At 36.5% G+C, this 14,025-nt stretch overlaps 1 protein-coding gene across 2 annotated transcripts in view; it reads right to left on the bottom strand.

Annotated features, from left to right (window-relative positions):
- LOC113497803 (anaphase-promoting complex subunit 11-like) overlaps positions 1–12,410 on the bottom strand; it is a 37,800-nt gene extending 25,390 nt beyond the window's left edge. Inside the window, exons 1-3 of one of the 2 annotated variants that reach the window (XM_026877545.1) lie at positions 11,160–12,410; positions 10,841–11,089; positions 7,293–7,422 (exon numbers count right to left, since the gene is read on the bottom strand). In XM_026877545.1, coding sequence (XP_026733346.1) covers positions 10,854–11,089; positions 11,160–11,178 — 255 coding nt within the window. In that variant the 5' untranslated portion in view covers positions 11,179–12,410 and the 3' untranslated portion in view covers positions 7,293–7,422; positions 10,841–10,853. Of the gene's footprint in view, positions 1–7,244; positions 7,423–8,004; positions 9,979–10,840; positions 11,090–11,159 lie in introns of those variants that run through there. The other variant, XM_026877544.1, reaches the window with a different exon arrangement.
- Between the last annotated feature and the right edge of the window lie 1,615 nt (positions 12,411–14,025).

Below are 14,025 nucleotides of genomic sequence, written 5' to 3'. Positions count from 1 at the left end.
TTCAGCAGAAGACAAAACTATAAATTTTTCGACAGAAATTACGAAACAGGCGGGAGTGAAATTAAATGACTCTACTATTAGAATGTAGGGTTTATTTTTAGCATCTCCCAGGATACCGAAATACGTATAATCTGACCAAATAACAATACATATTATTTGTTCAAATTAGATCGGTGTAGCCTGTTGAATCCAATTACGTAGGATATTAGTTTAGTCAGCGATAGTCGGCAGAGTCGGTCGTGTAATTGATGAGTTGTTAAGTTGTCAGTAATCCAATCGTGAGGCATTATGTCAGTGTTGTTGTGGGGTCGACGGACTTTCAATCAAGTGCCCCGTGGACAATGGTTGACATGAATTTTTATGATGCAGTCTATAATATAATGGTCCCATTAGCCAATTTAGTTCAATTAGTGGTTGTAGCTGAGATTTGTTTTGATTTCCATTGTGCCAGATTGTTTTGTGTGTCTCATTTCTACTGTGTCTAAGAAAAAATAAAAATACTTTACGATGTAGTCTGAAACAAAGTGTGACGACTATTAAAACAACGGTAAATTAATGTCGTCTGTCCTATTAGAATGCCGACAAAAAACGTCGAATGAAAGAGCTTGCTTGAGTAAACGAGCCGTGTCGTCTATCAAACATAAGTTTAAACAGTTTGTTTTGCTTAATGCCCTGTTGACTCTGTTATTTATATATAGATGGTGTAGTGAGTTTGGAGCTGCCCTCGATGTTTCATGCGTCTACTAAGTCAAAGATAATCTGATAGCTTAATAAACCAGGCGACTGACATTTTATCACATCTTTCTACGATGTCATTGGTGTTTATTACGCCTGTTAAATCGTGTTACGAACGAGGGGTTAAATGTTGGACGAAGGCATTATGTCGGTGATATTAGACTCTTAAGACTCCTTCACATATTACCCACTTTTGTTTTATGTTTGCTTGTATACATTGCTTGAATATGATTATCCCGGTAACAAAATGTGCTAACGTAGGGTAATTACAGTAGCCAGAAAACTAGTACGTTTAATGGCCATTTCTGTTCGACGATAGCACACGTCCTTCACGAGGCTCTGCTCCTATTCTTGTGCCCTGGTGGCTAATCCGGCGTGACCGTAATGGGTCGAAAGTTTTAAGAACAATGTAACGCTAAGTATAGAGCACACTTAAAACCTCGTTAAGTAGGGTCGGGATAGGCTCATTGTTTCTACGCTGTCTACCTAAGTAACCCAACACATTAACTGTTCAAAATAATTTACAGAGTTTAAAGTCGTGATATATTAGGCAATAGACGTAAAACTAGAAAGAAAAGCGACATTTTATATAAGTTACGCGTTAGTTAAAAGCTTTATCATCGTAAACCGAGACATAGAGGGATCCAGAAATAATGAACACCGAAATGACATCACAGTTCGAAAATAGTCTGTCCTTTAAATACGTAGATATATCATTTTCTCATTACCGACGTTAACGGGGCACAGCCGCTGCGCTGTCCATTGCATTTGATAATTTTTGTCTAATCTGGTTACAGCTGTGACGTAACACGCCCCCGGGTGTCGCTCGTGCTAAAAATAACAGCACGTGCGTCCCTCCAGGCACGACATACTCTCGATATACGATGGCTCCTACTACATATCATAAATTATAATCAAGCATACTGCAACTCATAATTTACCAAGAAGATAAGCAAAAGTTCAATTGTTTCTGAATATTTGGAAAAAAATACGATTTTATATTATTCCTGTCTAGCGTTATCAAAGACATTCATTTGAAGTAACTTTTTAAAATTGTTATTCAAAACAATCATAAACCATGTTCATTGAACTTTTATTATTGAAAAAAAAAACATGGCTAAACCAGACAATGTACGAACTTGAACCAAGTGTGTCACCATTTATGTGCCATGTTACCACCATTTATATACTATACAAACGTTTTTAATTACATCAACGATACAAATAACAAGGATGAAGCTATCTAATCGAAACATGAAAGACGATCTACAAATAACAATAAATGTCATAATGCCGATAAACTGAAACTGGATCAAAGAATCAAAATACCCGGTGACGATTATGAACCGGTGCCTTTTGAGCGAGTTATTCTGGTTAACATCCTGGCTTCGCTTGCCAACGCGGATGGAGAACTTTGACATTTGTCAATACCAAGAGAGGGTTAGTTGCTAGCCCGTTCGTGTAACGAACACTGCCTGAATCATACTGGCATTCAAGAACGTATAAAGAGCAAACTATGGATCGATTTAGATCGCCTTAAAGGTAGCGTGAAGGACTCTATTGGAGACCGAAATATGAACTACCACTTCTGAGCCAAAAGTGATATTTACACGACAGTGTTCTTAACAAAAATGGCAGAAAACGTTGACAATGAACCAGTGTCATTTGAGTGAGTTATTCTCGTAGTACGGGTTAACATCCTGGCGTTTGTTGCCAACGCGGATACAGCGCTAGACAATGCGGGTAGAGGGTTAATCGTTATACCGTTCCGTCAATCGTCACCAGCACATTCTACAGCCGTTTAGGAGGGCAACATTCATACGGGAGGCAACATTTATGGAACATTATTAGTTAAACGATTTATAGGCTTTTAAAGTACTCTCTATCCGTGTGTTAAGGATCCAATAGTTGCAATGATTTGTTACGATGACGGTAGATTCAAGGATGATGTCGTAAATTTCATGAATAAATGAGTTTCAATTAAAATGTTCTAAATGACTGAAGAATTATTTATCAAGGAACATTTAAGGCATCACAGATATCGATCAGTTCAAAACAGTTCAGGTATGGCAGAGACAAGTTTTTGAAAAACAAAAACGCATGCAGCGTTTTTGTCGGTAATTCCGAGTTCATACGCACGGCACGTGAATTAAAACTTTTTGTTGTCTGCTCTCCTTTTCAGGCCAGACTAAATCAGTTAACAAGCATAATTCGCAGGTCAATTACATGTTATAAGTCGTGAAGGAAAAGCACAACAAGCTGTTTATGGGTGCGTTTAAACAATTGCGTGGGAAGACGATGTTGTACAAAGACATAGAAAGTCGCTATCTCTTTCGGATGTCCAGATAACAAGCTTTCATAATATGTCTAAAGTGGGCAACGACCAACGTGAAGATGTTTCTAACGGGGTATTGACTACACGGATGTAGGTTCGATTATAATTATTAACGTACAGGGAACTATGTACAACTCTTCACTTTATACATTTTCTCAAGACTTTCCATGAATTGAAGCATTAAGTAGGACGAATATTCGATATAAATTGATGTCAAGAACGAAAATATAAAATTATTAAAACTGAGAACATAAATTTAACTTTTCGTTACAGTTAACTACTCACTTGATCATTTATCAATTTAAATTCGCGTATCCAGGCATAAAACGTATGGAGCTTAAATTACGAGGTCAATTACAAATTGGGTTCTTTATATTTTGAGAAAGGTAATTTCTTATAACAATTTGATTTAGTTCAAGATTTGTTTCGGCTTCCGGTAACAAAAAAACCTTATTATTACGTGTCCAAATTTTAAGTCCTAATTTGTATTTAAACGTAAGAATGCAAGGCAAGTATTAAATCTAGATTCAAAACTTGATAAAAGGCTAATTATAATTCTGATAATTAAATAGAGATATAACATTTAATTGGCTGGCAACATTTCAAAAAGAAACATACTGACAGGTATTCCATAAGGAGGTTGTGATTCAAAAAAGTTTTAATATAAATTAGACTAAACTTTTTGCTGGCCGTTCGATAGGTTTATACAAGGATATGGCATAACGTAAGCTAACATTAGCGGGCTGTTTAATGATACGTAAAAGAATCGCAACGTGATTTAAAAACCGGTCCAAGTTAATATCAGGTTGTTAGTCCGAGTAAGGTACTGTAATGGTGTTTCTACGACTGTTTGATTGTTAGCAGTTTTTCTCACACTACTTTATAAGTACTATGTACAGTCTACACTCACAGTTACTTACAACTCTTGAGGCCAGGGCAATGCGCCGGAATTATATTTTAAAAGGTGCTCTAAAGACCTTACAAAATGTAATTGGATAGGACAGTCTATGTAAATTAAAACGAAATCTTAGGTAATAAACTGATTCTGTACCTAATGAAGGTGTTACGGGATTTTTTATGAAAACATTTTAGCCTAAAGACCTAATTTCAACTACACAGAAGGCAGGTAATATAAAGAAAATGAGGTTTAAAATCTCATAGATTGTGTCAAACAGATAGCATGCCACCACGTGCCGCCTACACACATGCTAACGAAGATACATATAAATGCAAACAAGATTACGACATGCACGTAACTTGTGCGGTGTCAAACCGGATCTATCATGCAGTTACACATATCTAGGCGATTTCTATAAAATATTACGATTTAGTATTCATATAGGCCGTCACGTTTGGTTACGTATGTGTTCTTATTTGGATGTATGTGGAAATTTAGGAAATTTGTTTTTTTTTTTTGTCGAAACCTTCTTTTGGCAAATCTCATAGCATAACCAAATATGAATGATCCTGCAGGGGAGAACCTCGACAAATGTTTAAGCACTTTAACTTACGTAAAGTGTATTTATTTAGTGAGTATAAAATAAGTTATTTATATTGCGGCTGCAACTTTTATAAGAAACTTGTAAGCTACCGAAGCAGACTTGAGAAAAAAAAAGATTCGTTCTGAACTATTTGTTTGACCTACTTCGTAAGGAACTTGGTATCAAATAGGTGCACATTTAAATAAAAATAGACACATTGAGATTATCCTCTAAATCATTGTAACAGGCATTACACAGATGCTAGGGCCATTCAAACTAACGGTCAGTAAAAATCTGCAATGTAGATAGGCGTTAAATGTATGCTCGTTGGATGCCAAGAATATAATTGCATTGTGCATCACCAAAGCTACATTGGTTACCTAACAATCGCTGGAACACCTGCAAATACGACAATTAATTTAAACTCTGACCTCGTTGGATAATGACTTTCAAAAGGTCTTGACATCTGAATTGGCTGAGAGTTATTCTGTATTGATCAGTTCAGTTTGGATGTCGATGATATAAAACCTTTTTTGTGGGTCATGAAGAGTACAACTCTGAGATTGATTTTAATTAATAGAGGCACGTGTAACGTCAAAGTCATTGTAGTGCTATCGGCAAAACAATTGAATGTATTATATGAAGACGCATAATTATCGTTCAAAGAATATGTTTAAGAGTATCGAGACCGTAAGATCACAAATCCAACGTAGCAAACACAGCTTAAATTCCCAAGAACACGTGAAGGGAAAATATTACGAGTCCTCATCACGTCTTTACGATACTGTTTTAGTGAAAGTAATATGTTTTGCCTTTTTAGAAAGGTTTACTCGTTTATTTTTATTGCCGGTTTAAAGATAAAATTGCCAAAACGAGACATAAACAACCATAATATTGATTACGCGGTGAACGTGGTGTGGGATGCAAATTATTCCAAGGTCTAAGACTAGTGATAATTGCTATTAGAGCCGTTATTATACACCTGGTACACGAAACCACATCAATTACGATCTGTCTACTTTGTGAAATATTAACACTATCGTGCACAACAATAACACGTAATGTTTCAACCTACATACTTTTTGCTGACAACAATTAACACGGCATTTTATTGCGAAAATAAATTTATCATTCAATGAAATCGTACAAATATTTGAAAACTGCAATCTCTACAAGTAACACTTAATAAACCAAATGACATTATTGAAATATGATTTCAATAATGGAATTGCGCACTTCACAGACACAGGAGGAGAGAAAAATCGAAGCGTAAACGATTAAGAAGACCTATAAGGACAACGCGACCAGTGCAATACTTGTAGACAATTGAATTGAATGGTTTACGTCACAAATAGAGTTGTGTCGGCGAGACCTTTCTCATTGTCAAGCTTGTGGTCTGTGACACTACATAATGGTACATAGTGTACGTGATAGTAAACTGTATGTTACGAGTTTTTGCGTCAGCGTCATGCACCGAGCGCTGCTATGCGATAATGATGTGTTATTATCTACGACTTCCATGTACCAGGTGTTAGTAGCACGTTCCTTATTTATGTGGATTTGCTTTTGACGTAAATTTTAAGTTATACAAACTTGCAAGAGCGTCAATTGTTTTTATTCTGCCTAATCGGTGCAGGGAAGTGAATGCGTCAGTTTTTTCAGTGTAATGGGTATGACATGGTGGCGTGTAGATAAGACACGGACCGAGTCTGGATTAGTTTACAAATATTCTAGTTCACAGAAACATGAGACGGTACAAAAGTATCACAAAACGCAAATCGGTTGTTTTTATTACGGGCTCTAGAATTATGAGTTCTGTCGATATTATCTTAACACGCGGAACAAGTAGAGCTAAATAAATACATATTCTAAACAAAATATCGGTCGATAAAGCGGCATTGACTGAAACAATTGTTAATTGCACTCGCGACACAGATAACTTATATTACCTATCTCAATCGGCCCATTACTTGTATCTGTGCCCTACATTGATATGCATTACTCGTTGTTTTTAATTTGTAGCAATAAAAGTAGCGATAAACGGTTCGATTTTCGATTTCCTATGTTGCCAAACAAGCGCGTAAGACAAGTAAACGTGGCTCGAGCTCTCCCTACATGTTCGGCAAACGGCCGATAAGCCCAAATGTATGAACAACATCTGTTTTTTAAACTGCGCTCGTGTCTGCTGTGTGTACATTATTTATTCTATGTTGCCATGTTTGTATTGGAACACTGGGGAGCTATTCTATTTTCGGTGTCACTACCTCTAGTATCTATAAAATTGCTGTCTTTAAGAACGTTGTACTATCGATAAGTTAACTTTCGTTATATCGGTACGGCCGCAACAAGTATCCATATTTGGTTGGGAATGTAAAGCCCACATTTTTCCTGTCATCATAACCCAAAGCCGTGTTAAAACTGCCCAAAAAGGTAATTTTATAACGTTGTTTAAAATACCAACGAAATTGAGTTTTGTAATGAAATGTACTCGTAAACTTTTTTTCATGCACCGTAAAATTATACACCGGTATTAAAATGGGTAAGTTTAGCTATACTTATTTGCAGTAGCATTAGGAGTCTCTATCCATGAATCAAACAGATATTACGAAACAAGAATTCTAGGAAAAATTATGTATTGGACTGGATCAAAGGCACGTTTAGCCGCTGAAGTTTAGGAAATAGTCTGAACTTACCATTTCTTTCTTCAGGTAGGCGAGTTGTGAGTCAAGGTCCGTTGGTGGTTTGTCCGAGGGTGGTGAAGGTGTGTCCTGCAGGTCAGGCTCGCCGTCAGCGAAGCCGCTGAGGCTCTTCGGTAGAGGCGGCAGTCCTTGCAAAGACATCGTGCTGATCGCCCGGAACTGCTTACGTAGTCTACCGACAAAATATCGAGTTTAGGAGGACGAAAGCTTTGCTATATTTACACAGCTCTGTCTTTTTACAAGCATCGGGACTTTTGTCTGTACAATGTGAATCTGTATGATGTGTGTATGATGGTTTGGTACTTTTGATATTTAGGAACTAGATTATAGTGCAATTTGTCATTATGAAAATCTTTTTTCATGGACGGAAAAACATCACAGCGAAAAATTACCTTCATTTATGTTACCCTAATATTAATATTAAAAAATTACGTTGTTAATGATCTTCCATGAGTATGACTAATGGAGTTCTTATGAAATAAAGATTTACTAATTATGACAATAGACAGTCAAGATTTATTTCTAAGTATAGCTGTAGCCGCAATGGTTATTACAACATTAACACTATTACAGACAACTAAACACAATTAGTGTTTTACTCATAACATAATGTTCAGATCATTAACGAGAATATAAATGTTTACTGTTTGATCCGAAGTCCGAACGTATGACCTTTCACACAACGAATATCGCGGAAGAGCTCAGTAACGCTGTATAAATGAGGCAATGAATGTTAAATGTAATTTTTCGTTACCTAGATTTAAGGTCGTCGTCGAGTATGTACGCGTAAGCCTGATCATCGTCAGTGTTCCCGCTAGTTACAGAGGACATGGCGTAATTCTGTTCCGAGTGTTCGGAATCCTCAGAGTCGCACTGCCCGTTGGTTTCCGGGTCCTCCGCCCCGTCCAAGGACTCCGGCACGTTAGACTGCGACCGCATCGTCTGCAACTCGTATATCAACATCTCATGGTTGTTCATGTCCTTCATCATTTCCATTTCCGAACTCTCGTTGCCATTAGTCATGTTCTCAGAATCTTTCCCTTTATCAATAACAGTGTTCGCCTCGTCTTTATTATTATTCCGACTAGCAAGAATCTCTGAAATTAACATTTCAGTCACTCGCGATGTTTTTCTTTCCAAGGAGTTGATGTTTTTATTTTCATTTTCGTCCGGTTTTGGACTTGGAGGCTCGGCTTGTATGCTTGTTTTTGTATCCGGTTGTTGACTGACTTGTTTTGAAGGACTATTTCGTAATCTGTCGTCGAATTCCTGAACCTCTTCGACGGAAGCATAGGGTGCTTCTGCCACAGGACTTTTTGGAGGTTTCGCATCTATTGGGGATGAATAAGGACTTATTTCTGGCGATTCCTTACGTTTATTATTATCTACAGGACTTTTATGTACAGGTAAAGGCTTCATTGGTTTTAACTTAGGTTTCGGTGATAACGGTGGCGGAGGTGCTTTGCGTAAAGGTAGAGTCTTCTCTGCGAAACTAGAAGACTTAGATACTTTACATTTTGTATCTTGATCTAGTTTGTTGGACGTTGATAGAGATCTGACAAGTATTTGTCTACATGTTTTAACAGCTTTAGAATTAAGTGATTCATTCGATCTTTTATTAGACGTCGGAGTGGGAATAGAACTACTGTCACTAGAGCTCCTTCTGGAATTTTGGCCACTTGATTTTCTTTCATCGGAAGAAGAGCTTCGATCGCTGATTACATCTCGGATAAAGGACTTAACCCGCGCTAAACCATTTTGTTTGGGTGACACTGTTGATTCACTGACTGTGTTAGCTCGTTCTAAAGTTTTAGATTTCGGTGTGTAATGGTTATCCTGCTTAGAGAAGGCGCGAGACTTAGTGAAGCTTGCTTTAGAGTCCGCTACAGCCTTCCTTGTTTTTGCCAGGGCCTCCGCCACCACGCTCTGGTTAGGCCGCGGAGGCACCGGAGGTGGTCCTTTAATTTTGTTGTTCTTCATCGGTTGAGTGTTGGTCTGTACCATCAGCATGCTTAAACGAAGCGTCACTCGAGCAACACTATAATATGCGTACTATAGTAGATGGAGCGCGTCAACGAGAACCGCGTAATTCACAGAACACGAGAGCGCTCAGTACGCGGGGCGATACGTCCGTCCCCGCGAGCGCGCGGCACTCACTGGCTCAGCGCGCCTGAGTGACGACCGGCGTGCGGCAAGCCGGCTCAGCGCTACGTCAGCGTCACTGTCGCTCGGACTCTACGTCGCCGTCGCTCGTTGCGCGTTCTACAACCGCACGCTACTTTGCGACTATTGTCTCTCGACTTGTAAATGACTTTGTTGGTAGCTCTACCATGGCTATTGCGTATTGTATAGTTAATGCAGTAAGCACCATAAGGCCAAACAATGAGTTGACCCACACTTTTAATAATGTAAAAGTGATTGTTTACTATGAGAATGAATGCAACGGTGGCTAGCGGTCCGCGGCGCACACGACTCGGCTATTGTTGGTGATTTCGAAAGCACTCTCTGACCTATTGTTTCATGGCAATCGAAATGTTACAGTACAGTTGTTGTTTACTTCGAGTTGCACGAGGTAGTTATTATCATGTAAACATGTAAACATTTAGAACTGTTTGGCATACCTTATTCTCCCCTAATACCATTTGTGTTATTAATTGACTCAATGTATACCAACTCAATTATAAGATGTTTAGGGAACATTTTATGTCATTAAAATTAATATTGGTGAAGGAATATTATGAAGTAGCAACAAGATTATGTTGGAGGCAATCAAAACTTATCACAGGGATGACTCTTATCAATATATAAATCTGATATCTGATATCAATATATAAATCTATAAGCTTTTACTCTATATGCTATGAAATGCAGAATCAGTAATTTTTTTTTTTATAACATTAAATTTGTAGACAGCCTGAATAAAACCTAAACAAAACTATTAACAACTTTGTTACATTTATGTAAATTTAATTGTTTAAAATGTATGCGTTATGCAAGGCTTATAAATGTCCTACATAATAATGGCTAATATTATTAATTATTATCTAACTATCCAATACTTTCACTAGCAAATGTATCATTAAGGCAGTAATATCATTAATACTTATTATTTTGGCTCACTTATATAAATCCATTAAGTCCTACAAATTTACGGACAGGATATTAACAGTAATTATGATAATGATAAAAATAATGATCATTGATTTACAAATGTACTTTTTATTTAAATTTATTATTCAGTTAATTTATCGAAGTCCTTTTTAAGTATTTTTTATATTGACATACACTATGTTAGTTTGGTAAGATTTTATAATTATCAGTGAAAGCTAACAACACTGCCTGATCCGTAAATGGAACACATCAATTATCTTATGTAAACAAACATTAAGTTCATGGCCTTGATTGTAAATCATAGCCTATATAGAATCAAAAACATAAATAATTGTTTATAAGATTATCTAGATATTACATTGTCTTATTAAGTAGACATTTTATGAATGTGCGACTTTAACTGGTGAGAAACAAAGCTCTATTAAAAAAGTTGTAACAATGGCGATCAGCTTGCGAAATCAAGTGTTATTACTACTTACATTATTTCACAATTCACTTGTTATTGAACTTCCAGTCTTGTCTGCACATGGGGCACTGCTGCTGCGGCTGCGAGTGGAGCCACTTGACGATGCAGTGAATGTGGAAGCAGTGCGAGCAGGCACCCCACACCAGTGGGCAGTCGTCTCCAGGTAGCTTGCAGTCCGGACAACAGCTGTCGAAGGGCATACGGCAAATACCGCAGTTGTCGTCGTTGGCAACCCACCGCCAAGTCGCGACGCCCGTCCAACCTACGCAATTGGCGTTTACATAGAAAATGTATAGTCAAAATAGAAACAACAGATGACAGAGGTAACTTACTCTTAACGGTTACTTTCATATCATAAGATTAGCATATCGCAATTATACGAAAACCATAAGCTTAAATCGTTGAGATATCTTGAAGTGCACTGAATGAAAGCACTGGAGTTTTATCAAAACAGTATAATTAAATTGCTACCATGCAAGAATTCAAAATTATTTACAGGAACCAAACAATCGATATTGCTGAATCTGACACTTAGATAAAGAATCACATAGATTTGACATGCGCGTTCACCCGTAAGGGACAACAATAAAAGTACATGCAAAAACAATGTTACCATGATACGTGACATTTTCCCCCAAAAATAATTTTATTCATCGTCGTCTTTAAATTTGAATTCATGGCATGAGACCATAAAATTCCAACGAAAATTGACACACGGGGAAAGACGTAGGTAGCAGTAAAAAACAAGAATAGTTTTAATTTTTTATTGTCCTTAGATAATACAAGTTTGGTATAGAGATTTCGGATATTTTTTCTTTTTTTGGTATATTTTTAGTAAAATAATATAGTCTTACTTTCAAATACTTTTTACATATTGCTTTAATTAATAATACGTAATGATGGTTGGTTCTAAAATGCTCATTATTATTTAGGTGATCATTAAAAAAATTATGTCCCACACATTTTTTTAAGCACTGCTGCAGAAGAAAATTAAGCGTATCCTTATTTTTTAACATATTAAATTTCTTAAAAATTTGTTCTGATATTTCACAAAGCTTTACTACTGATATTGATGGGTAATGTAGACCAACCTTGTCTTTTTTGTACTGAAGAGTGGTTTTCTCTTTATTATCAGATATTAAAAAGGACACAGGTTAGTTGTGTTTTTAATGATTTTACAACAAAACCGGCTATGTACACGATTATTGATTTTGAAAATTCCGTTAAAATTGTGGGATTAGCAATATAATCATGATCTTCTGGAATAATGTTCGTCTCCAAAGGGGACATCTCCTGGAGAACTTTCTCATCGTCAATTCATTTGTTACGGTCGGTCGTACAATTAATGGCAATTACAGGATTGGCAATTTCATTATTATGTTGGGAACTATTGGGAATAACACTCTGTTGCTGATCCTGAAATAAAAATAAAAAACAAAATAGCGCGATAAATATAAGTCCCTAACAGATTCCGCGGCAGAAATTCGCCACGCACAACAATCGCCGCCAAGTCGCCAGACAATTATTATGCGTGCCCAGGGTGCACCGGCACAGTGACTGCTCTTCCCCCCGGACGTATCCGTAAGGGACCAGCAGCCACCAGGCACGCGAGGAGGTTTTCTGCCTGGCACCCCAAAAAACCCCTTTCTTGACATAAATTACAAATAAAGATAATAAGTTTCACCCAGTACACATTACTGTATACTATGTGACTGTTCGGTATTGAATCCTACATTCCACACATTTTTTTCTTGTGGATGGTATTTATTAGCCTGATCAACCAAAAAATAACTTATTACAGAAGTTTTTGCTTTAAAAAGATTTACCATTAACATTGTGCCGTGTTGAAATTTATCAACTTCAGCTTCATTCTGTAAGAAAGATACATTATAATTAACTTGATTTACAAAACCAAAGTAGGTACAAAAAGAAGTTTTGAATATATCAAGCTTACATGTATAAACAACTTTGGAACTGCTTGGAACTTATCTAAATAAACTCTATGTGCAGTTTTGCGAAATAAATTAGTCTCAAAATGGTTCGAACAAACGCGAGAGTATGATGGCATGGCTCGAACAATCTCATCTTTAGGAAACCTGAGAAAGGCAAGATTTGGATACAAGTGAAAAATTATGCTAAATTGTGAAATAAAGCATCATCTAAAGTCACATTTTATTAGAAACAAATTATTACCTTACATTTAATTATTTAAATAACAGAACCCAATAAGCTATATATTTTGTTGACTTCAAAACAAAAGGCTAAGCCGATTTGATGATTTGAAAACAATAATTTTCCCACGAAAGTGGGTAATTTATTTGAAATTTAAGTGGTATCCCTAAAATGGTTGAAACCCGGCTAAATTAAAATGTCGCATAAAATCATCACTGACGTGGACTCTGATGACATTCTGTAATAGTCGGTTAATACAAAGATAAACACGAATTTGTTGATTCGATTTTGTAATGATGGAACGTATTTCCCATGCAATTGAGAACACTAGTGATTATAACTAACCATATTTACTATTTGAACACTTAATTACTGCAGTATAAAGGTTTAATTTTTAACTTACATATGAAAGGTTATGTTTTCAATTTTTCTTTCAGTGCGGCTTTTACAGCCTAAAACATAACACTGCACCATGATAATACTAGTGATGGAATATTCCTAGATTAAAAACTTGTGTTTTATATAAGATTAACGAACTAATTTCAATTGAAAACTCAAGAATTCTCAGCAGCACAGCGCTATGACGTCACACAATGTTTAACTCATCTTAATCAAGTCAAACAAAAAAAAGCAGGGACGGTGAAAGGGACAAAAAATAATATATGCGTCTCTTTTGCACTTAGCAGAATCTTGGATTATTTGTCTCGTTCGTTATGTCTATGGTAAGATGAGTGTCACATCTATGTAATTCTAAATCTATGATCTGACATGACCGATGATAGGCTAAGTATAGACAATCGTTTGACATTGACAGGCTTTCATAGACTATAGAATAAAGATAATTGTTGCGTTTTGCCAAATGAATGTACAAAGAAATTGAACGCAAATTGATAACATTTAGTGCCATCTTTCGGGATTTCCTGACTTTTAAAGGAATGATCAGGCCTTTTTTGACGCGTTGTAAATAGTACGTAATTTTAATTTTGTATTAATAGGCATTTTAGTTAAATATGTTTCCAAATGTAC

Source organism: Trichoplusia ni, chromosome 9, assembly GCF_003590095.1.
Source record: "Trichoplusia ni isolate ovarian cell line Hi5 chromosome 9, tn1, whole genome shotgun sequence".
NCBI lineage: Eukaryota > Metazoa > Arthropoda > Insecta > Lepidoptera > Noctuidae > Trichoplusia > Trichoplusia ni.
The sequence above is the reverse complement of the archived record's forward strand: the minus strand, read 5'-3'. Positions and strand labels throughout refer to the sequence as shown.